The 23,156-nt window shown below is 50.0% G+C and overlaps 1 protein-coding gene across 7 annotated transcripts in view; it reads right to left on the bottom strand.

Annotated features, from left to right (window-relative positions):
- The window catches only part of LOC122378530 (glyceraldehyde-3-phosphate dehydrogenase 2-like), a 30,645-nt gene continuing 7,489 nt past the window's right edge, over nt 1-23,156 (bottom strand). For all 7 annotated transcript variants that reach the window (XM_043359687.1, XM_043359684.1, XM_043359686.1 and 4 more), the window contains exons 2-5: nt 2,448-2,551; nt 2,034-2,157; nt 841-1,567; nt 1-478 (exon numbers count right to left, since the gene is read on the bottom strand). In XM_043359687.1, coding sequence (XP_043215622.1) covers nt 409-478; nt 841-1,567; nt 2,034-2,157; nt 2,448-2,525 — 999 coding nt within the window. In that variant the 5' untranslated portion in view covers nt 2,526-2,551 and the 3' untranslated portion in view covers nt 1-408. The remainder of the gene's footprint in view (nt 479-840; nt 1,568-2,033; nt 2,158-2,447; nt 2,552-23,156) is intronic.

Raw genomic sequence — 23,156 nt, 5'->3', positions numbered from 1 at the left:
CACAATTTCATTGTTTTATTCCGGAGAATTCAACATCACGATTCGATAACGACTAGCCCGTCCGCGGGCGGCAGTAAGCTGCTGGGCAGCCGCCGTCCACAGACGGCCGAGACAGCGGCGCTACACCTGAGGAGAGCCGAGGAGAGAGAGACAGAGCGACTGACAGACGGAGAGCAGGAGAGAGGGAGAGAGGAGCGGCGCCGGCCAGCGGACTACGGCGCGGCGCGCGCCGGGATAGAGTGCGGACACGGAGACGGAGATGACTGTGACTGGCGCCTGGCGCCCGGGGCCGGGCGGGGGCAGGGACGGGGGACAGGGTGCCCTCGGACCGCCCTCAGCCGCCCGCCCGTCCGCCGGGCCGCCCGACCGACCGCTGGAGCACGCAGCAGAGCAGGCCGCGGCGGCAGCTTACTGCTTGGACTGCATGAACTTGATCAGGTCGACAACACGGTGAGAGTAGCCGTACTCGTTGTCGTACCTGGAAAGGAGGAGACACATCAATTAATCCACAGATGAAATGCAGCATACTGCATATTGTCCCATTTCTGAAACAAATCTAGATAAAACTATAAAAAAAAACGACTACGGCTCTTAACAAACCCGAAATGGTTCTTAAGTTCAAAATGAACTTCAGCTATTCTTAATTAGAAGCTCAACCGTCAAACTATCATGTCACGACAGTTTTAAGCGTTGCCAAAGCAAGTGGCATGATTCCAACGTACGCAAGTCGCCCATCCCGATGAGAGTAAAGGGTACTGTGGGAGCGTCCTTAGCCCGACGCCAGATCCTATCAGAACCTCCGTTCTACGCCCTATGTACAGAGTAAGAGCCCCTACTCACCAGGAGACCAGCTTGACGAAGGTGTCGTTGAGCTGGATGCAGGCGCCGGCGTCGAAGATACTGGAGCGCGAGTCGGTGAGGAAGTCATTGGACACCACCTGCTCGTCGGTGTAGCCGAGGATGCCCTGCATGGGGCCGTTGGCGGCCTCCTGGATCTTCTTCTTGATCTCCTCCATGGGTGCGGGCTTGGCCAGCCGGCAGGTGAGATCCACCACGGACACGTCCGGGGTGGGCACGCGGAACGCCATGCCGGTCAGCTTGCCGTTCAGGTCGGGGATCACCTTGCCGACGGCCTTGGCGGCGCCGGTCGAGGCGGGGATGATGTTCTGGCCGGCGCCGCGGCCGTCACGCCAGTTCTTGCCGCTCGGGCCGTCCACAGTCTTCTGGGTGGCCGTGGTGGCGTGCACGGTGGTCATCAGACCCTCCAAGATGGTGAAGTTGTCGTGGATCACCTTGGCCACCGGCGCCAGGCAGTTGGTGGTGCACGAGGCGTTCGAGACCACCTTCATGTCCGGCGAGTAGGCGTCCAGGTTGACGCCGCAGACGAACATGGGCGCGTCGGCCGAGGGCGCCGAGATAACCACCTTCTTGGCCCCGCCGTCGAAGTGAGCGCTGGCCTTCTCGATGGTGGTGAACACGCCGGTGGACTCGACGATGTACTCGGCGCCCGCCTTCGACCACGGAATGTTGTTGGGCTTCATCTCGTTGAAGACAGTGATCTTCTTGCCTGTGAAAAAACATTGACATTAGTGCTTGATAAGGACGTGCGGAGCTAAGCGCTCAGAGCAGCCGCAATTTCTGTTTATTTACGCTGCAAGGCACCAAATATCCAATCGGTACTAAAATTTCAAATCATTTGGCCATGTATTTCACAAAAAGTTACAGCTTCGATACGATGGCATGAAATAAACGGTATTTATCATTATTATTATCATTAATAACAAACTATGTATGAGCTTTTGACCATGAGCTTTTGAAATGTTCGCTAATGCGCCGTAGGCCACTGATGTGACGTTAACTGGAAATTCAATAAATTGGGGCGAGACACTTCCACCCTCGACAGGACGGTTAAATTGCATGTTTGTCATTGAAAGCCTCACTATCGGCTCGCTCCACACGGCTTCGAACGATCAATACGGCTCCTAGGATACCCGACCACACCCCACCGTCTCAGTTCTACCGGCGTCACTCACCGTCGATGACCAGGCAGCCATCCTCGGCCTTGACCTCGCCCTTGTAGCGGCCGTGGGTCGAGTCATACTTGAACATGTACACCATGTACTCCAGGTTGATGAACGGGTCGTTGACGGCTACGACCTGGAAGGCGATGACGGCGATGGTTTAATGGTGACGCGCTGCCAGCTGACATAAGACGTTAGCGAGTGGGTTGCCTCCGGGTGTCATCATATCCCGCTCAAAATAGATGACACAAGTAATGATGAAATTGGCTTTACAGAATATTCTTAGCACGCTGCATGCCTGCAAACATGCATGGAAAAGGGCTACCTATATAAAGTACAGAATTGAATGCATCGACTGAAAGCCGAGACAGCTGATTGGATCACAGTCTCAGTTGCAGTGACCTTGACCCATGACCTTTGACTGACCTCGGCTCCCTTCTCGAGGGCGGCCCGCACCACCAGGCGGCCGATGCGGCCGAATCCGTTGATTCCGATCTTCGACATGGTTAGGTTAGGTTGTGGGATAGATTCTGTAAAAAGAAAAATGAATGTTAAATGACAGTGGGCCACACACCTATTCTACCATCGAATCGCATCACAGACGTAACTGTAAACACGCACGAGGTTTCGCATCTCGGCACGGGCATCATCGTTAGTACATCGTTAGTAAGCTGATATGGACTGAACATATGAAATGTCCCATTGCGTCATGCTTCAGGAACTGTCTTCGAGCTCTCGTATCAGCCACCCAGAGCTATTGCACAATATCAACCAGTCTCCGCCTCCCTGCCACTACTAAGATCGAAGAGGCTCACGGGAACATTGGGTTGTGTTGAAACTTGAAAACTTGTATATACGAACACAACAAGGTCGCCAGCTAAGAACAGCGCCCTCGCAGAACAGCGTATAAACTCCTGGCGTATTCCAGCCGTAACAGGGCGTCTGGGAACTGGATGGCAATTTCCTCGTTACCGTTACGCCCTCTGGACCATTCTCTGGCTCATTTACAGCCTGCGGTCAGGCGCGTCGCTCAGATGGGTTGTTCCACGAACTCGTATACATATGTAGCTGTTGGAGGCTCCAGGCGGCAGTGCCAGCACGCCGGCCGGACATGACTCGACTGACAACCCTGCCAGATCGGCTCCGCCCCTCTGTCCCTGCCATATCATTGGAAAGAGCATCAAAAGTTGTATATTATATTAACTTTTCACCTATATATCTTACTAAAGATAAAAGTTATAGAGGAATACAGACGCTCCCATTGACTTTCCATGTTAAAAATTTTAAATTTCAAATTAACTTTAAAAGAAAAAAATGAGTTTTGCCACCTTAACGAAGCATAACAGCAAGTACTATGCTCTTTCCTCTACAAGATATAAGAGTTTGGGCGAAATCTATCTCTAAAATTTTGTACAATGAACGAATGAAAATGTCTCTGCAAAGTCCCGGCATCGCCGTCCATTGACTTAACATGGGACACAGCAAAATTCCAACTTTGACCTCGTGCAAAGACACGTTCCGGGATTCTGAGGGGTATACAGTAGGGTGGTCCGGTTTGCATCACTTTTTTGAAAAGTCACGGTCTCATCCCCCTATCTGGTGCATTTTGGGGCGCTGATTACGATAAGCACATAAAAAATGCAAATTTCGAATTTTTTTTGTAGGCCCCGGTCGATCAAAGATTTTGAAAATTTTGCGAATTCGCACATTTTTACCATATATCAGAAAAATGAAGAATAAAGTTATTAAAATGATATTTAACAGATGCAGCAAACATATTCCTAGGCGTATGTGCGCAAATTAGTGAGCTAGGGCCAGCCAAATTATTTTTGGACTGAAATTACTGAGGCCATTTCCGTGTTTCCGCTCCCGGCCGCTAGGTGGCGACCGCCAGGGCGGTCGCTACCGGTAGAGGACGGGCCATCGCTCTCATGTGTTTTGACGCACTGCGACGACATTTTGAGTGACGATACTGATATTTACAAACTAATGACACAAGCGGTGTATTATTCTGCCTATTTCAATAGAATTGGGTATGAAATACCCACAAAGGAGTACGCACCACACCCACACAGCCTGGCGATTTTGCCGGCACTAGTCACAACCACTAAACCTTACGCAACGGCATAAAACGAACAAAGCAACAACATGTGATATTTAGCACATCTCGCACAAGGAGATTATGTCCTCTTATCCTGGTGTCCAATGTCCATCTAAGCTAGGTCACAGCGCCCGCGACTATAGCGCCACTTGGAGTCCGACTACTGACTACTGCCCGCGAAAGTGACGCCGAAAGGCTATCTTATTCAAGCTATAGCCGTCCTGGCGCACCGCGCCCGCCACCGCTCCAGAGGACTGGGTGGTAAGCTTGACGGCGCGCTCTGTGGACTGGGTGTGACATGGCACCCTAGTCCGCAGCGGCTCGTCCACCAGTGCCTCCAGGTCGCCGTCACTGAGAAAGCGAACACAAGGTGGCTCTACATCAGCCACTCGAGCGTACATGGTGACGTCGACAAGCTCCGTGTACTGGTGAGCAGACACATTCACCGACGCGCTTTGCACACGGAACTGGCGAACTGGCCCAGGCTGCCGGCGAGCTCGTGCCTCGCGCACCATCTGCACGGCTCGTGCTCTGACGTCACGGCGCTCGTCACCGAGCATACCGAGCACCACGTTCTCAGGATGAGCCATCAACGCATTGCCGCACAAGCTACCCTGAACAGTTTGCAGGTCTGGGCCTCCCATGTGTTGCCTCTGTCCTCATCCTGAGAACGTGGTGCTCGGTATGCTCGGTGACGAGCGCCGTGACGTCAGAGCACGAGCCGTGCAGATGGTGCGCGAGGCACGAGCTCGCCGGCAGCCTGGGCCAGTTCGCCAGTTCCGTGTGCAAAGCGCGTCGGTGAATGTGTCTGCTCACCAGTACACGGAGCTTGTCGACGTCACCATGTACGCTCGAGTGGCTGATGTAGAGCCACCTTGTGTTCGCTTTCTCAGTGACGGCGACCTGGAGGCACTGGTGGACGAGCCGCTGCGGACTAGGGTGCCATGTCACACCCAGTCCACAGAGCGCGCCGTCAAGCTTACCACCCAGTCCTCTGGAGCGGTGGCGGGCGCGGTGCGCCAGGACGGCTATAGCTTGAATAAGATAGCCTTTCGGCGTCACTTTCGCGGGCAGTAGTCAGTAGTCGGACTCCAAGTGGCGCTATAGTCGCGGGCGCTGTGACCTAGCTTAGATGGACATTGGACACCAGGATAAGAGGACATAATCTCCTTGTGCGAGATGTGCTAAATATCACATGTTGTTGCTTTGTTCGTTTTATGCCGTTGCGTAAGGTTTAGTGGTTGTGACTAGTGCCGGCAAAATCGCCAGGCTGTGTGGGTGTGGTGCGTACTTCTTTGTGGGTATTTCATACCCAATTCTATTGAAATAGGCAGAATAATACACCGCTTGTGTCATTAGTTTGTAAATATCAGTATCGTCACTCAAAATGTCGTCGCAGTGCGTCAAAACACATGAGAGCGATGGCCCGTCCTCTACCGGTAGCGACCGCCCTGGCGGTCGCCACCTAGCGGCCGGGAGCGGAAACACGGAAATGGCCTCAGTAATTTCAGTCCAAAAATAATTTGGCTGGCCCTAGCTCACTAATTTGCGCACATACGCCTAGGAATATGTTTGCTGCATCTGTTAAATATCATTTTAATAACTTTATTCTTCATTTTTCTGATATATGGTAAAAAATGTGCGAATTCGCAAAATTTTCAAAATCTTTGATCGACCGGGGCCTACAAAAAAAATCGAAATTTGCATTTTTAATGTGCTTATCGTAATCAGCGCCCCAAAATGCACCAGATAGGGGGGTGAGACCGTGACTTTTCAAAAAAGTGATGCAAACCGGACCACCCTAGTATACAGCGCACACTGCCGTGTACCTGAACGTGTTTGCCATAAAATGCTGGGAAGAAAACCACCTCCTTCTTGGCTCGTTTTTCCGCTATTGGCGATCGCGCAAAAAGTGTCCAAAACCCCGTTGACTTAACATGGGGAAAATGGAATCGCACGTGCCACGTGCCACGAGGTTTTAAGCGAGTAGCGACCGGTGCCATAAGGTAGATCGCCTCCGGGAGCCCATACACTGAACTTTTTACGAAGATTGTACATTTCGTCTAGGCCCCACCCAAGTTGCCCCAATTCGCGGCCAGACTTGCAAAACATAGCCCGGAGAACGACCGCTCCGGTTGTTTTTCAATAGAAAAACACAATTCTAACGAATAGTGTTTGTCTTTTCAAACAACCTGCGGTTACCCAGCATCTGCGATGCTGGGCTCCGCATCGCGGGACCGCAGGTTGTTTGAGCAAGCACCTTTGTAAACGCAGCAAAAACGCCCGCCGCCAAACGAGAGGATGAGCCTTGCACGTGCAGACCGGAGTCGGTGTGCTATCTTGAAGCGACCCCTACACGTGCGCACGTGCAGCTGCACCCCAACCGTGGCACATGAAAATACCGTCCGTTAAACGTAAACACTGACGCATTAAGACCCTATTCGCCGGTCTATAGCGGTGTGCCAAATTTGAGTGCAATCGACCCGGCCGTTTTCGAGATCTGGAAGCGACACCCTGCACCTGCGCACGTGCAGCCTAGGTCCCAATTGACTTGTGCACGGCACTCTATTCGCCGGTTTATAGCGATGTACCAAATTTAATCGCATTCAGCCCAGCCGTTTCCAAGATCTGGAAACGACCCTTACACGTGCGCACGTGCAGATGCACCCCAACCGTGGCACATGAAAATACATACTTACTGACTTGTGCACGGCACCCTATTAACCAGTCTCTAGTGGTGTGCCAAATCTAAGCACAATCGGCCCAGCCGTTCTCGAGATCTGGAAGCGTCAGCCTGCACGTGCGCACGTGCAAAATGAATCCCATCTGACTTGTGCACGGCACCCTACTCGCCGATCCCTAACGGTGTGCCAACTTTGATCACAATCGGCCCAGCCGTTCTCGAGATCTGGAAGCGTCACCCTGCACGTGTGCACGTGCAATAGCACCCCAACCGTGAAACATGGAAATGCATTGCCGGATACGTGCCAACATCCATGCCAAGTACCAGCGCAATCGGCAAACTAACTACAGAGTTATTAGATTTGTTACTGAACTGACTTCTCCTCGTTTTGCACGTGGCACGTGCATTAGGGGTCACCCATACGCATCGAGAACAGCACACTACGTGTGAGAAAGGAAGAAGCTATCCCACACAAAAGACCGCGAGTGAATCGGTCCAATGGTTGCAGAGATATAAGGTTTGTAAAGGCGCCCCCACAGACGGCCTACTGCTAATATTTAGCAATAATCAGTGTCACATCCGCACACGGGAGGTATCCCCGTCACCTGTTCGTATCCTCTAATGTGGTTGGGTTCAAGTCACAGTCGAGCCCTGCTTTTTTACAGCTTTTCTTAGAAACGGCACATCGTGCAGTGACGTTCTATACATTGTTGGAAAGAGCATCGAAAGTTGTATATTTTATTAACTTTTCACTTTGATATATCTGCAACGTAAAAAGTTATTAAGCAACAAAGACGCTCCCATTGACTTTCCATGTTAAAAATTTTAATTTTCAAATGAACTTTATAAGAAAAAATGAGTTTTGCCAGCTTAACGAAGCATAATTGCATGTACTATGCTCTTTCCTCTACAAGATATAAGAGTTTGGACGAAATCTATCTCTAAAATTTTGTACAAAGATCGAATGAAAATGTCTCTGCAAAGTCTCGACATCGCCGTCCATTGACTTAACATGGGACACAGCAAAATTCCAACTTTGACCTCGTGCAAAGACACGTTCCGAGATTCTGAGAGGTATACAGCGCACACTGGCGTGTACCCAAACGTGTTTGCCATAAAATGCTGGGAAGAAAACCACCTCTTCCTTGGCTCGTTTTCCCGCCATTCGCGATCGCGCAAAAAGTGTCCAAACCCCCGTTGACTTAACATGGGAAAAATGGAATCGCACGTGCCACGCGCAAAAGACTTCTTAGCGAGTACCGACCGGTGCCATCAGGTAGATCGCCTGCGGGAGCCCATACCCTGGAATTTTTACGAAGATTGAGCGATTCGTTTAGGCCCCTACCAAGTTGCCCCAATTCGCTGCCAGACTTGCAAAACATAGCCCGGAGAACGACCGCTCCGGTTGTTTTTCAATAGAAAAACACAATTCTAACGAATAGTGTTTGTCTTTTCAAACAACCTGCGGTTAAAACTGGGTCCCATCTGACTTGTGCACGGCACCCTACTCGCCGAGCCCTAACGGTGTGCCAACTTTGATCACAATCGGCCCAGTCGTTCTCGAGATCTGGAAGCGTCACCCTGCCCGTGCGCACGTGCAGCGGCACCCCAACCGTGACACATGGAAATGCATTGCGCGGCGGGTGCCTACAACCATGCCAAGTATCAGCGCAATCGGCAAACTAACTACAGAGTTATTAGACTTGTTACTGAACTGACTTCTTTTCGTTTTGCACGTGGCACGTGCATTAGGGGTCACCCATACGCATCGAGAGTAGCACACTACGTGTAAGAAAGGAAGGAGCTATCCCACACAAAAGACCGCGAGTGAATCGGTCCAGTGGTTGCAGAGATATAAGGTTTGTACAGGCACCCCACAGGCGGCCTACTGCTAATATTTAGCAATAATCAGTGTCGCATCCGCACACGGGAGGTATCGCCGTCACCTATTCGTATACTCTAATGTGGTTGGGTTCAAGTCACAGTCGAGCCCTGCTTTTTTACAACTTTTCTTAAAAACGGCACATCGTGCAGTGACGTTCTATACATTATTGGAAAGAGCATCGAAAGTTGTATGTTTTATTAACTTTTCACTTTGATATATCTGTAACGTAAAAAGTTATTAAGCAACAAAGACGCTCCCATTGACTTTCCATGTTAAAAATTTTCATTTTCAAACGAACTTTATTAGAAAAAACGATTTCTGCCAGCTTAACGAAGCATAACGGCATGTACTATGCTCTTTCCTTTACAAGATATAAGAGTTTGGGCGAAATCTATCTCTAAAATTTTGTACAAAGATCGAATGAAAATGTCTCTGCAAAGTCTCGACATCGCCGTCCATTGACTTAACATGGGACACAGCAAAATTCCAACTTTGACCTCGTGCAAAGACACGTTCCGAGATTCTGAGGGGTATACAGCGCACACTAGCGTGTACCCAAACGTGTTTGCCATAAAATGCTGGGAAGAAAACCACCTCTTCCTTGGCTCGTTTTCCCGCTATTGGCGATCGCGCAAAAAGTGTCCAAAACCCCGTTCACTTAACACGGGGAAAATGGAATCGCACGTGCCACGTGCCACGAGGTTTTAAGCGAGTAGCGACCGATGCCATAAGGTAGATCGCCTCCGGGAGCCTATACACTGAACTTTTTACGAAGATTGTACATTTCGTCTAGGCCCCAATCAAGATGTCTCGATTCGCTGCCAGACTTGCAAAACATAGCCCGGAGAACGACCGCTCCGGTTGTTTTTCAATAGAAAAACACAATTCTAACGAATAGTGTTTGTCTTTTCAAACAACCTGCGGTTATCCATGCCAAGTTTTAGCGCAATCGGCCCAGTAATTACCGCGAGCTATTGCGCTTATTACAAAACAGGCACCTCTTGGCTTTGCACGTGGAACGTGCGTTAGGGGTCACCCATATGCATCGAGAGTAGCACACTATGTGAAAGAAGGGAAAAAGCTACCCCACACAAAAAACCGCACGTGTATCAGCCCAGTGGTTGCCGAGATATAAGTCGTACAAAAACGTCCCCACGGCGGCCGGCCGCTATTTAGCAGTAAAATCGTGTCGCATCCTTCTATGGGAGGTATCCCCGTCACCTGTTCGTATACTGTCTGAGCAAAGGCCATACGTTACGGTCCAAACTCCATAGTGAGGCGGACATACGAATTTACGAGAGTTTATCGACGAAATGATTCACTTAATTGTTAAGTAATGTGTACCATTAGGTAGACCATAAATTTTATCTAGCATCTCACCGTAGATGCAGTAAAAAGTGCTTTACTTTTCAATGTATATAAAGACTTGCTCAGCTCAATCAGTTCACTCTGTATTGGCTCAAGCCGTATCATGCGAACGCAATACAAACTAGAGCACCGACAGCGCAGCGCTCCCCAACTCACTGCTCGCCCAGTCCACCCGGGCCGCCGCCACGACGGCCCCCCGCAAGTAGGCATCCCGCACTGCACCGACAGCCGCGGGCGACCAGCTGACCGGCCAGCTGACCGGCCAGCAGCCGGCGGGCGGCAAGCCGCGGATGGCCGACCCGCCGGCGCGGCGAGGGAGGGGAGGGACGCAGCTGAAAGACCCGACTACATATATATCAAAGAAACATTATATGTAATCATCGATGACGCGACATAAATCTGCTTTATTGGGGTTAGCGGTGTAGTCTGTGATGCAATCACAATGAAAATAGCCTAGTTTTGTAGAGCATCAAATTCTGATTCCACAACGACTCTCGCTAGTCCATTTTCAATTGTAAATAAGCCTTTTATTGCGATGCAAAGTCCCGAAATGGTGCCGACGGCGGCCGGTCCCCCGATGGTACCATACCATACATGGTAAACAGGTTAGTTCACATTCCCGCCGCTATGCGGGCGGCGGCGGCGCCACCTGTCCTCGTGTCCGCCTGACACCGTAACGACATAGGTCTGAGCTCAAATCTTGGTAATGTCGTGCTTTTTTACTATATTTCTCAAAAACGGCACCACGTGCAATAAAGTTGTATATAGCATTGGAAAGAGCATCAAAAGTTGTATAACCTATCAACTTTTCACTTAAATATATCTATAGCGTAAAAAGTTATAAAGCACCAAAGACGCTCCCATTGACTTTGCACGTTAAAAAAAAAAAAATCTTCTTTAAACGAGCTCAAAAAGAACAAACGAATTCTGACAGCTTAACGAAGCATAACAACATGTTCTATGGTATTTTCTCAACAAGTCCTGAAAGTTTAAACAAAATCGTATCATATAATTTTGTACAATGAGCGAATGAAAAAGTCTCTGCAAAAACGCCCATTGACTTAACATGGGGAGCGAAAAAAGTTCAACTTTGACCTCGTGCAAAGACACGTTACGAAGTTCTGAGGGGTATACGGCGCACACTAGCGTGTACCCAAACGTGTTTGCCATAAAATGCTGGGAAGAAAACCACCTCTTCCTTGGCTCGTTTTCCCGCCATTGGCGATCGCGCAAAAAGTGTCCAAAACCCCGTTGACTTAACATGGGGAAAATGGAATCGCACGTGCCACGTGCCACGAGGTTTTAAGCGAGTAGCGACCGGTGCCATCAGGTAGATCGCCCCCGGGAGCCCATACCCTGAAATTTTTACGAAGATTGAGCGATTCGTTTAGGCCCCTACCAAGTTGCCCCAATTCGCTGCCAGACTTGCAAAACATAGCCCGGAGAAGGACCGCTCCGGTTGTTTTTCAATAGAAAAACACAATTCTAACGAATAGTGTTTGTCTTTTCAAACAACCTGCGGTTACCGGCATCTGCGATGCCGGGCTCCGCATCGCGGGACCGCAGGTTGTTTGAGCAAGCACCTTTGTAAACGCAGCAAAAACGCCCGCCACCAAACGAGAGAATGAGCCTTGCACGTGCAGACCGGAGTCGGTGTGCTACGGACTGACGTGCACTGCACCCTATTCGCCGGTCTATAGCGGTGTGCCAAATTTGAGTGCAATCGACCCGGCCGTTTTCGAGATCTGGAAGCGACACCCTGCACGTGCGCACGTGCAGCCTAGGCCCCAATTGACTTGTGCACGGCACTCTATTCGCCGGTTTCTAGCGGTGTACCAAATTGGAGCTCAATCAGCCCCGTCAATTTCAAGATCTGGAAGCGACACCTACACGTGCGCTGGTGCAACTGCACCCCAACCGTGGCACATGAAAATACATACTAACTGACTTGTGCACGGCACCCTACTAACCAGTCTCTAGCGGTATGCCAAATTTCAGCAGAGTCGGCCCAGCCGTTCTTGAGATCTGGAAGCGTCAGCCTGCACGTGCGCACGTGCATAGCGGGTCCCATCTGACTTGTGCACGGCACCCTACTTACCAGCCTCTAGCGGTGTGCCAAGTTTGATCACAATCGGCCCAGCCGTTCTCGACATCTGGAAGCGTCACCCTGCCCGTGCGCACGTGCAGTTGCACCCCTACCAAGACACGTGGAAATGCATCGCCTGGAATGTGTCTACCTCCATGCCAAGTTTTAGCGCAATCGGCCCAGTAATTACCGCGAGCTATTGCACTTATTACAAAACAGGCACCTCTTGGCTTTGCACGTGGAACGTGCGTTAGGGGTCACCCATATGCATCGAGAGTAGCACACTATGTGAAAGAAGGAAAAAAGCTACCCAACACAAAAAACCGCACGTGTATCAGCCCAGTGGTTGCCGAGATATAAGTCGTACAAAAACGTCCCCACGGCGGCCGGCCGCTATTTAGCAGTAAAATCGTGTCGCATCCTTCTATGGGAGGTATCCCCGTCACCTGTTCGTATACTGTCTGAGCAAAGACCATACGTTACGGTCCAAACTCCATAGTGAGGCGGACATACGAATTTACGAGAGTTTAGCGACGAAATGATTCACTTAATTGTTAAGTAATGGGTACCATTAGGTAGACCATAAATTTTATCTAGCATCTCACCGTAGATGCAGTAAAAAGTGCTTTACTTTTCAATGTATATAAAGACTTGCTCAGCTCAATCAGTTCACTCTGTATTGGCTCAAGCCGTATCATGCGAACGCAATGCAAACTAGAGCACCGACAGCGCAGCGCTCCCCAACTCACTGCTCGCCCAGTCCACCCGGGCCGCCGCCACGACGGCCCCCCGCAAGTAGGCATCCCGCACTGCACCGACAGCCGCGGGCGACCAGCTGACCGGCCAGCTGACCGGCCAGCAGCCGGCGGGCGGCAGGGCGCGGATGGCCGACCCGCCGGCGCGGCGAGGGAGGGGAGGAACGCAGCTGAAAGACCCGACTACATATATATCAAAGAAACATTATATGTAATCATCGATGACGCGACATAAATCTGCTTTATTGGGGTTAGCGGTGTAGTCTGTGATGCCATCACAATGAAAATAGGCGCCTAGTTTTGTACAGCATCAAATTCTGATTCCATAACGACTCTCGCTAGTCCATTTTCAATTGTAAATAAGCCTTTTATTGCGATGCAAAGTCCCGAAATGGTGCCGACGGCGGCCGGTCCCCCGATGGTACCATACCATAGATGGTAAACAGGTTAGTTCACATTCCCGCCGCTATGCGGGCGGCGGCGGCGCCACCTGTCCTCGTGTCCGCCTGACACCGTAACGATATAGGTCTGAGCTCAAATCTCGGTAATGTCGTGCTTTTTTACTATATTTCTCAAAAACGGCACCACGTGCAATAAAGTTGTATATATCATTGGAAAGAGCATCAAAAGTTGTATAAAATATCAACTTTTCACTTGAATATGTCTTCAAGGTACAAAGTTATTAAGCACCAAAGACGCTCCCATTGACTTTCCATGTTAAAATTTTTCATTTTTAAAGAAGCCTAAAGACAACAAACGAATTTGCACAGCTTAAAGAAGCATAACAACATGTTCTATGGTCTTTTCTCAACAAGTCCTGAAAGTTTAAACAAAATCGTATCATATAATTTTGTACAATGAGCGAATGAAAAAGTCTCTGCAAAAACGCCCATTGACTTAACATGGGGAGCGAAAAAAATTCAACTTTGACCTCGTGCAAAGACACGTTACGAAGTTCTGAGGGGTATACGGCGCACACCAGCGTGTACCCAAACGTGTTTGCCATAAAATGCTGGGAAGAAAACCACCTCCTTCTTGGCTCGTTTTTCCGCTATTCCCGATCGCGCAAAAAGTGTCCAAAACCCCGTTGACTTAACATGGGGAAAATGGAATCGCACGTGCCACGTGCCACGAGGTTTTAAGCGAGTAGCGACCGGTGCCAACAGGTAGATCGCCTGCGGGAGCCCATACACTGAAATTTTTAAGAAAATCGAGCCACAAGTTTAGGCCTGACCCAAGTTGCCCCAATTCGCGGCCAGACTTGCAAAACATAGCCCGGAGAAGGACCGCTCCGGTTGTTTTTCAATAGAAAAACACAATTCTAACGAATAGTGTTTGTCTTTTCAAACAACCTGCGGTTACCAGCATCTGCGATGCTGGGCTCCGCATCGCTGGACCGCAGGTTGTTTGAGCAAGCACCTTTGGAAACGCAGCAAAAACGCCCGCCGCCAAACGAGAGGATGAGCCTTGCACGTGCAGACCGGAGTCGGTGTGCTACGGACTGACGTGCACGGCACCCTATTCGCCGGTCTATAGCGGTGTGCCAAATTTGAGTGCAATCGACCCGGCCGTTTTCGAGATCTGGAAGCGTGACCCTGCACGTGCGCACGTGCAGCCTGGGCCCTAATTGACTTGTGCACGGCACTCTATTCGCCGGTTTCTAGCGATGTACCAAATTTAATCTGAATCGGCCCAGCCGTTTCCAAGATCGGGAAACGACCCCTACACGTGCGCACGTGCAGCTGCACCCCAACCGCGGCACATGAAAATACATACTTACTGACTTGTGCACGGCACCCTACTAACTAGTCTCTAGTGGTATGCCAAATTTGAGCACAGTCGGTCCAACCGTTCTTGAGATATGGAAGCGTCAGCCTGCACGTGCGCACGTGCAAACTGGGTCCCATCTGACTTGTGCACGGCACCCTACTCGCCGAGCCCTAACGGTGTGCCAACTTTGATCACAATCGGCCCAGTCGTTCTCGAGATCTGGAAGCGTCACCCTGCCCGTGCGCACGTGCAGCGGCACCCCAACCGTGACACATGGAAATGCATTGCGCGGCGGGTGCCTACAACCATGCCAAGTATCAGCGCAATCGGCAAACTAACTACAGAGTTATTAGACTTGTTACTGAACTGACTTCTTTTCGTTTTGCACGTGGCACGTGCATTAGGGGTCACCCATACGCATCGAGAGTAGCACACTACGTGTAAGAAAGGAAGGAGCTATCCCACACAAAAGACCGCGAGTGAATCGGTCCAGTGGTTGCAGAGATATAAGGTTTGTACAGGCACCCCACAGGCGGCCTACTGCTAATATTTAGCAATAATCAGTGTCGCATCCGCACACGGGAGGTATCGCCGTCACCTATTCGTATACTCTAATGTGGTTGGGTTCAAGTCACAGTCGAGCCCTGCTTTTTTACAACTTTTCTTAAAAACGGCACATCGTGCAGTGACGTTCTATACATTATTGGAAAGAGCATCGAAAGTTGTATGTTTTATTAACTTTTCACTTTGATATATCTGTAACGTAAAAAGTTATTAAGCAACAAAGACGCTCCCATTGACTTTCCATGTTAAAAATTTTCATTTTCAAACGAACTTTATTAGAAAAAACGATTTCTGCCAGCTTAACGAAGCATAACGGCATGTACTATGCTCTTTCCTTTACAAGATATAAGAGTTTGGGCGAAATCTATCTCTAAAATTTTGTACAAAGATCGAATGAAAATGTCTCTGCAAAGTCTCGACATCGCCGTCCATTGACTTAACATGGGACACAGCAAAATTCCAACTTTGACCTCGTGCAAAGACACGTTCCGAGATTCTGAGGGGTATACAGCGCACACTAGCGTGTACCCAAACGTGTTTGCCATAAAATGCTGGGAAGAAAACCACCTCTTCCTTGGCTCGTTTTCCCGCTATTGGCGATCGCGCAAAAAGTGTCCAAAACCCCGTTCACTTAACACGGGGAAAATGGAATCGCACGTGCCACGTGCCACGAGGTTTTAAGCGAGTAGCGACCGATGCCATAAGGTAGATCGCCTCCGGGAGCCTATACACTGAACTTTTTACGAAGATTGTACATTTCGTCTAGGCCCCAATCAAGATGTCTCGATTCGCTGCCAGACTTGCAAAACATAGCCCGGAGAACGACCGCTCCGGTTGTTTTTCAATAGAAAAACACAATTCTAACGAATAGTGTTTGTCTTTTCAAACAACCTGCGGTTATCCATGCCAAGTTTTAGCGCAATCGGCCCAGTAATTACCGCGAGCTATTGCGCTTATTACAAAACAGGCACCTCTTGGCTTTGCACGTGGAACGTGCGTTAGGGGTCACCCATATGCATCGAGAGTAGCACACTATGTGAAAGAAGGGAAAAAGCTACCCCACACAAAAAACCGCACGTGTATCAGCCCAGTGGTTGCCGAGATATAAGTCGTACAAAAACGTCCCCACGGCGGCCGGCCGCTATTTAGCAGTAAAATCGTGTCGCATCCTTCTATGGGAGGTATCCCCGTCACCTGTTCGTATACTGTCTGAGCAAAGGCCATACGTTACGGTCCAAACTCCATAGTGAGGCGGACATACGAATTTACGAGAGTTTATCGACGAAATGATTCACTTAATTGTTAAGTAATGTGTACCATTAGGTAGACCATAAATTTTATCTAGCATCTCACCGTAGATGCAGTAAAAAGTGCTTTACTTTTCAATGTATATAAAGACTTGCTCAGCTCAATCAGTTCACTCTGTATTGGCTCAAGCCGTATCATGCGAACGCAATACAAACTAGAGCACCGACAGCGCAGCGCTCCCCAACTCACTGCTCGCCCAGTCCACCCGGGCCGCCGCCACGACGGCCCCCCGCAAGTAGGCATCCCGCACTGCACCGACAGCCGCGGGCGACCAGCTGACCGGCCAGCTGACCGGCCAGCAGCCGGCGGGCGGCAAGCCGCGGATGGCCGACCCGCCGGCGCGGCGAGGGAGGGGAGGGACGCAGCTGAAAGACCCGACTACATATATATCAAAGAAACATTATATGTAATCATCGATGACGCGACATAAATCTGCTTTATTGGGGTTAGCGGTGTAGTCTGTGATGCAATCACAATGAAAATAGCCTAGTTTTGTAGAGCATCAAATTCTGATTCCACAACGACTCTCGCTAGTCCATTTTCAATTGTAAATAAGCCTTTTATTGCGATGCAAAGTCCCGAAATGGTGCCGACGGCGGCCGGTCCCCCGATGGTACCATACCATACATGGTAAACAGGTTAGTTCACATTCCCGCCGCTATGCGGGCGGCGGCGGCGCCACCTGTCCTCGTGTCCGCCTGACACCGTAACGACATAGGTCTGAGCTCAAATCTTGGTAATGTCGTGCTTTTTTACTATATTTCTCAAAAACGGCACCACGTGCAATAAAGTTGTATATAGCATTGGAAAGAGCATCAAAAGTTGTATAACCTATCAACTTTTCACTTAAATATATCTATAGCGTAAAAAGTTATAAAGCACCAAAGACGCTCCCATTGACTTTGCACGTTAAAAAAAAAAAATCTTCTTTAAACGAGCTCAAAAAGAACAAACGAATTCTGACAGCTTAACGAAGCATAACAACATGTTCTATGGTATTTTCTCAACAAGTCCTGAAAGTTTAAACAAAATCGTATCATATAATTTTGTACAATGAGCGAATGAAAAAGTCTCTGCAAAAACGCCCATTGACTTAACATGGGGAGCGAAAAAAGTTCAACTTTGACCTCGTGCAAAGACACGTTACGAAGTTCTGAGGGGTATACGGCGCACACTAGCGTGTACCCAAACGTGTTTGCCATAAAATGCTGGGAAGAAAACCACCTCTTCCTTGGCTCGTTTTCCCGCCATTGGCGATCGCGCAAAAAGTGTCCAAAACCCCGTTGACTTAACATGGGGAAAATGGAATCGCACGTGCCACGTGCCACGAGGTTTTAAGCGAGTAGCGACCGGTGCCATCAGGTAGATCGCCCCCGGGAGCCCATACCCTGAAATTTTTACGAAGATTGAGCGATTCGTTTAGGCCCCTACCAAGTTGCCCCAATTCGCTGCCAGACTTGCAAAACATAGCCCGGAGAAGGACCGCTCCGGTTGTTTTTCAATAGAAAAACACAATTCTAACGAATAGTGTTTGTCTTTTCAAACAACCTGCGGTTACCGGCATCTGCGATGCCGGGCTCCGCATCGCGGGACCGCAGGTTGTTTGAGCAAGCACCTTTGTAAACGCAGCAAAAACGCCCGCCACCAAACGAGAGAATGAGCCTTGCACGTGCAGACCGGAGTCGGTGTGCTACGGACTGACGTGCACTGCACCCTATTCGCCGGTCTATAGCGGTGTGCCAAATTTGAGTGCAATCGACCCGGCCGTTTTCGAGATCTGGAAGCGACACCCTGCACGTGCGCACGTGCAGCCTAGGCCCCAATTGACTTGTGCACGGCACTCTATTCGCCGGTTTCTAGCGGTGTACCAAATTGGAGCTCAATCAGCCCCGTCAATTTCAAGATCTGGAAGCGACACCTACACGTGCGCTGGTGCAACTGCACCCCAACCGTGGCACATGAAAATACATACTAACTGACTTGTGCACGGCACCCTACTAACCAGTCTCTAGCGGTATGCCAAATTTCAGCAGAGTCGGCCCAGCCGTTCTTGAGATCTGGAAGCGTCAGCCTGCACGTGCGCACGTGCATAGCGGGTCCCATCTGACTTGTGCACGGCACCCTACTTACCAGCCTCTAGCGGTGTGCCAAGTTTGATCACAATCGGCCCAGCCGTTCTCGACATCTGGAAGCGTCACCCTGCCCGTGCGCACGTGCAGTTGCACCCCTACCAAGACACGTGGAAATGCATCGCCTGGAATGTGTCTACCTCCATGCCAAGTTTTAGCGCAATCGGCCCAGTAATTACCGCGAGCTATTGCACTTATTACAAAACAGGCACCTCTTGGCTTTGCACGTGGAACGTGCGTTAGGGGTCACCCATATGCATCGAGAGTAGCACACTATGTGAAAGAAGGAAAAAAGCTACCCAACACAAAAAACCGCACGTGTATCAGCCCAGTGGTTGCCGAGATATAAGTCGTACAAAAACGTCCCCACGGCGGCCGGCCGCTATTTAGCAGTAAAATCGTGTCGCATCCTTCTATGGGAGGTATCCCCGTCACCTGTTCGTATACTGTCTGAGCAAAGACCATACGTTACGGTCCAAACTCCATAGTGAGGCGGACATACGAATTTACGAGAGTTTAGCGACGAAATGATTCACTTAATTGTTAAGTAATGGGTACCATTAGGTAGACCATAAATTTTATCTAGCATCTCACCGTAGATGCAGTAAAAAGTGCTTTACTTTTCAATGTATATAAAGACTTGCTCAGCTCAATCAGTTCACTCTGTATTGGCTCAAGCCGTATCATGCGAACGCAATGCAAACTAGAGCACCGACAGCGCAGCGCTCCCCAACTCACTGCTCGCCCAGTCCACCCGGGCCGCCGCCACGACGGCCCCCCGCAAGTAGGCATCCCGCACTGCACCGACAGCCGCGGGCGACCAGCTGACCGGCCAGCTGACCGGCCAGCAGCCGGCGGGCGGCAGGGCGCGGATGGCCGACCCGCCGGCGCGGCGAGGGAGGGGAGGAACGCAGCTGAAAGACCCGACTACATATATATCAAAGAAACATTATATGTAATCATCGATGACGCGACATAAATCTGCTTTATTGGGGTTAGCGGTGTAGTCTGTGATGCCATCACAATGAAAATAGGCGCCTAGTTTTGTACAGCATCAAATTCTGATTCCATAACGACTCTCGCTAGTCCATTTTCAATTGTAAATAAGCCTTTTATTGCGATGCAAAGTCCCGAAATGGTGCCGACGGCGGCCGGTCCCCCGATGGTACCATACCATAGATGGTAAACAGGTTAGTTCACATTCCCGCCGCTATGCGGGCGGCGGCGGCGCCACCTGTCCTCGTGTCCGCCTGACACCGTAACGATATAGGTCTGAGCTCAAATCTCGGTAATGTCGTGCTTTTTTACTATATTTCTCAAAAACGGCACCACGTGCAATAAAGTTGTATATATCATTGGAAAGAGCATCAAAAGTTGTATAAAATATCAACTTTTCACTTGAATATGTCTTCAAGGTACAAAGTTATTAAGCACCAAAGACGCTCCCATTGACTTTCCATGTTAAAATTTTTCATTTTTAAAGAAGCCTAAAGACAACAAACGAATTTGCACAGCTTAAAGAAGCATAACAACATGTTCTATGGTCTTTTCTCAACAAGTCCTGAAAGTTTAAACAAAATCGTATCATATAATTTTGTACAATGAGCGAATGAAAAAGTCTCTGCAAAAACGCCCATTGACTTAACATGGGGAGCGAAAAAAATTCAACTTTGACCTCGTGCAAAGACACGTTACGAAGTTCTGAGGGGTATACGGCGCACACCAGCGTGTACCCAAACGTGTTTGCCATAAAATGCTGGGAAGAAAACCACCTCCTTCTTGGCTCGTTTTTCCGCTATTCCCGATCGCGCAAAAAGTGTCCAAAACCCCGTTGACTTAACATGGGGAAAATGGAATCGCACGTGCCACGTGCCACGAGGTTTTAAGCGAGTAGCGACCGGTGCCAACAGGTAGATCGCCTGCGGGAGCCCATACACTGAAATTTTTAAGAAAATCGAGCCACAAGTTTAGGCCTGACCCAAGTTGCCCCAATTCGCGGCCAGACTTGCAAAACATAGCCCGGAGAAGGACCGCTCCGGTTGTTTTTCAATAGAAAAACACAATTCTAACGAATAGTGTTTGTCTTTTCAAACAACCTGCGGTTACCAGCATCTGCGATGCTGGGCTCCGCATCGCTGGACCGCAGGTTGTTTGAGCAAGCACCTTTGGAAACGCAGCAAAAACGCCCGCCGCCAAACGAGAGGATGAGCCTTGCACGTGCAGACCGGAGTCGGTGTGCTACGGACTGACGTGCACGGCACCCTATTCGCCGGTCTATAGCGGTGTGCCAAATTTGAGTGCAATCGACCCGGCCGTTTTCGAGATCTGGAAGCGTGACCCTGCACGTGCGCACGTGCAGCCTGGGCCCTAATTGACTTGTGCACGGCACTCTATTCGCCGGTTTCTAGCGATGTACCAAATTTAATCTGAATCGGCCCAGCCGTTTCCAAGATCGGGAAACGACCCCTACACGTGCGCACGTGCAGCTGCACCCCAACCGCGGCACATGAAAATACATACTTACTGACTTGTGCACGGCACCCTACTAACTAGTCTCTAGTGGTATGCCAAATTTGAGCACAGTCGGTCCAACCGTTCTTGAGATATGGAAGCGTCAGCCTGCACGTGCGCACGTGCAAACTGGGTCCCATCTGACTTGTGCACGGCACCCTACTCGCCGAGCCCTAACGGTGTGCCAACTTTGATCACAATCGGCCCAGTCGTTCTCGAGATCTGGAAGCGTCACCCTGCCCGTGCGCACGTGCAGCGGCACCCCAACCGTGACACATGGAAATGCATTGCGCGGCGGGTGCCTACAACCATGCCAAGTATCAGCGCAATCGGCAAACTAACTACAGAGTTATTAGACTTGTTACTGAACTGACTTCTTTTCGTTTTGCACGTGGCACGTGCATTAGGGGTCACCCATACGCATCGAGAGTAGCACACTACGTGTAAGAAAGGAAGGAGCTATCCCACACAAAAGACCGCGAGTGAATCGGTCCAGTGGTTGCAGAGATATAAGGTTTGTACAGGCACCCCACAGGCGGCCTACTGCTAATATTTAGCAATAATCAGTGTCGCATCCGCACACGGGAGGTATCGCCGTCACCTATTCGTATACTCTAATGTGGTTGGGTTCAAGTCACAGTCGAGCCCTGCTTTTTTACAACTTTTCTTAAAAACGGCACATCGTGCAGTGACGTTCTATACATTATTGGAAAGAGCATCGAAAGTTGTATGTTTTATTAACTTTTCACTTTGATATATCTGTAACGTAAAAAGTTATTAAGCAACAAAGACGCTCCCATTGACTTTCCATGTTAAAAATTTTCATTTTCAAACGAACTTTATTAGAAAAAACGATTTCTGCCAGCTTAACGAAGCATAACGGCATGTACTATGCTCTTTCCTTTACAAGATATAAGAGTTTGGGCGAAATCTATCTCTAAAATTTTGTACAAAGATCGAATGAAAATGTCTCTGCAAAGTCTCGACATCGCCGTCCATTGACTTAACATGGGACACAGCAAAATTCCAACTTTGACCTCGTGCAAAGACACGTTCCGAGATTCTGAGGGGTATACAGCGCACACTAGCGTGTACCCAAACGTGTTTGCCATAAAATGCTGGGAAGAAAACCACCTCTTCCTTGGCTCGTTTTCCCGCTATTGGCGATCGCGCAAAAAGTGTCCAAAACCCCGTTCACTTAACACGGGGAAAATGGAATCGCACGTGCCACGTGCCACGAGGTTTTAAGCGAGTAGCGACCGATGCCATAAGGTAGATCGCCTCCGGGAGCCTATACACTGAACTTTTTACGAAGATTGTACATTTCGTCTAGGCCCCAATCAAGATGTCTCGATTCGCTGCCAGACTTGCAAAACATAGCCCGGAGAACGACCGCTCCGGTTGTTTTTCAATAGAAAAACACAATTCTAACGAATAGTGTTTGTCTTTTCAAACAACCTGCGGTTACTTCCCTCCCCTGCTCAGGGACATAACGGGACGGGTGTGGGTCGAACAAGGGGGATGATCGCTGGGGGGGGGGGGGGAGGTGAGAGGACAACGTGTCATGCGGGTCATGACGAAAACGTAAAGGTCGGGTGACTCGTGGGGACGTCGAGCCAGGTATAAATAAACCGATGCAGGGTCGCCGGGGTCAGGGCGGGGCGGCGTCTGGAGGTGGGGGTGGGGGTGGGGTCTGTGGGGGAACGCCCCGTTAGCGTTCCCGGCACTGCCAGCTAAGTGCGGCGGTCGAGGGAGGGAATGGGCCGGCGGCCAGCGGCGCGGCGGCCGACGGAGTGGCGCAGTCGCGGCCGTGCAACACGACAGGAAGGACAGACCGAGGACGGGGCGGAGACAGCAGACAAGGCAAAGGCGCCGGTGGAATGGACTGAATCCCAGTGATCAGAGTGAGGCGGAGCGGAGCGATACAGCGGTCCACGGCCGTGACCTAGTGGGTACCAGCCGTCGGTGTGCAGAC

The sequence above is a fragment of the Amphibalanus amphitrite genome, unplaced genomic scaffold, assembly GCF_019059575.1.
Source record: "Amphibalanus amphitrite isolate SeventyFive unplaced genomic scaffold, NRLGWU_Aamphi_draft 000061F_arrow, whole genome shotgun sequence".
In the NCBI taxonomy this organism is placed as follows: domain Eukaryota; kingdom Metazoa; phylum Arthropoda; class Thecostraca; order Balanomorpha; family Balanidae; genus Amphibalanus; species Amphibalanus amphitrite.
Note: the sequence above shows the minus strand (reverse complement) of the source record. Positions and strands in the feature narration are given on the sequence as shown.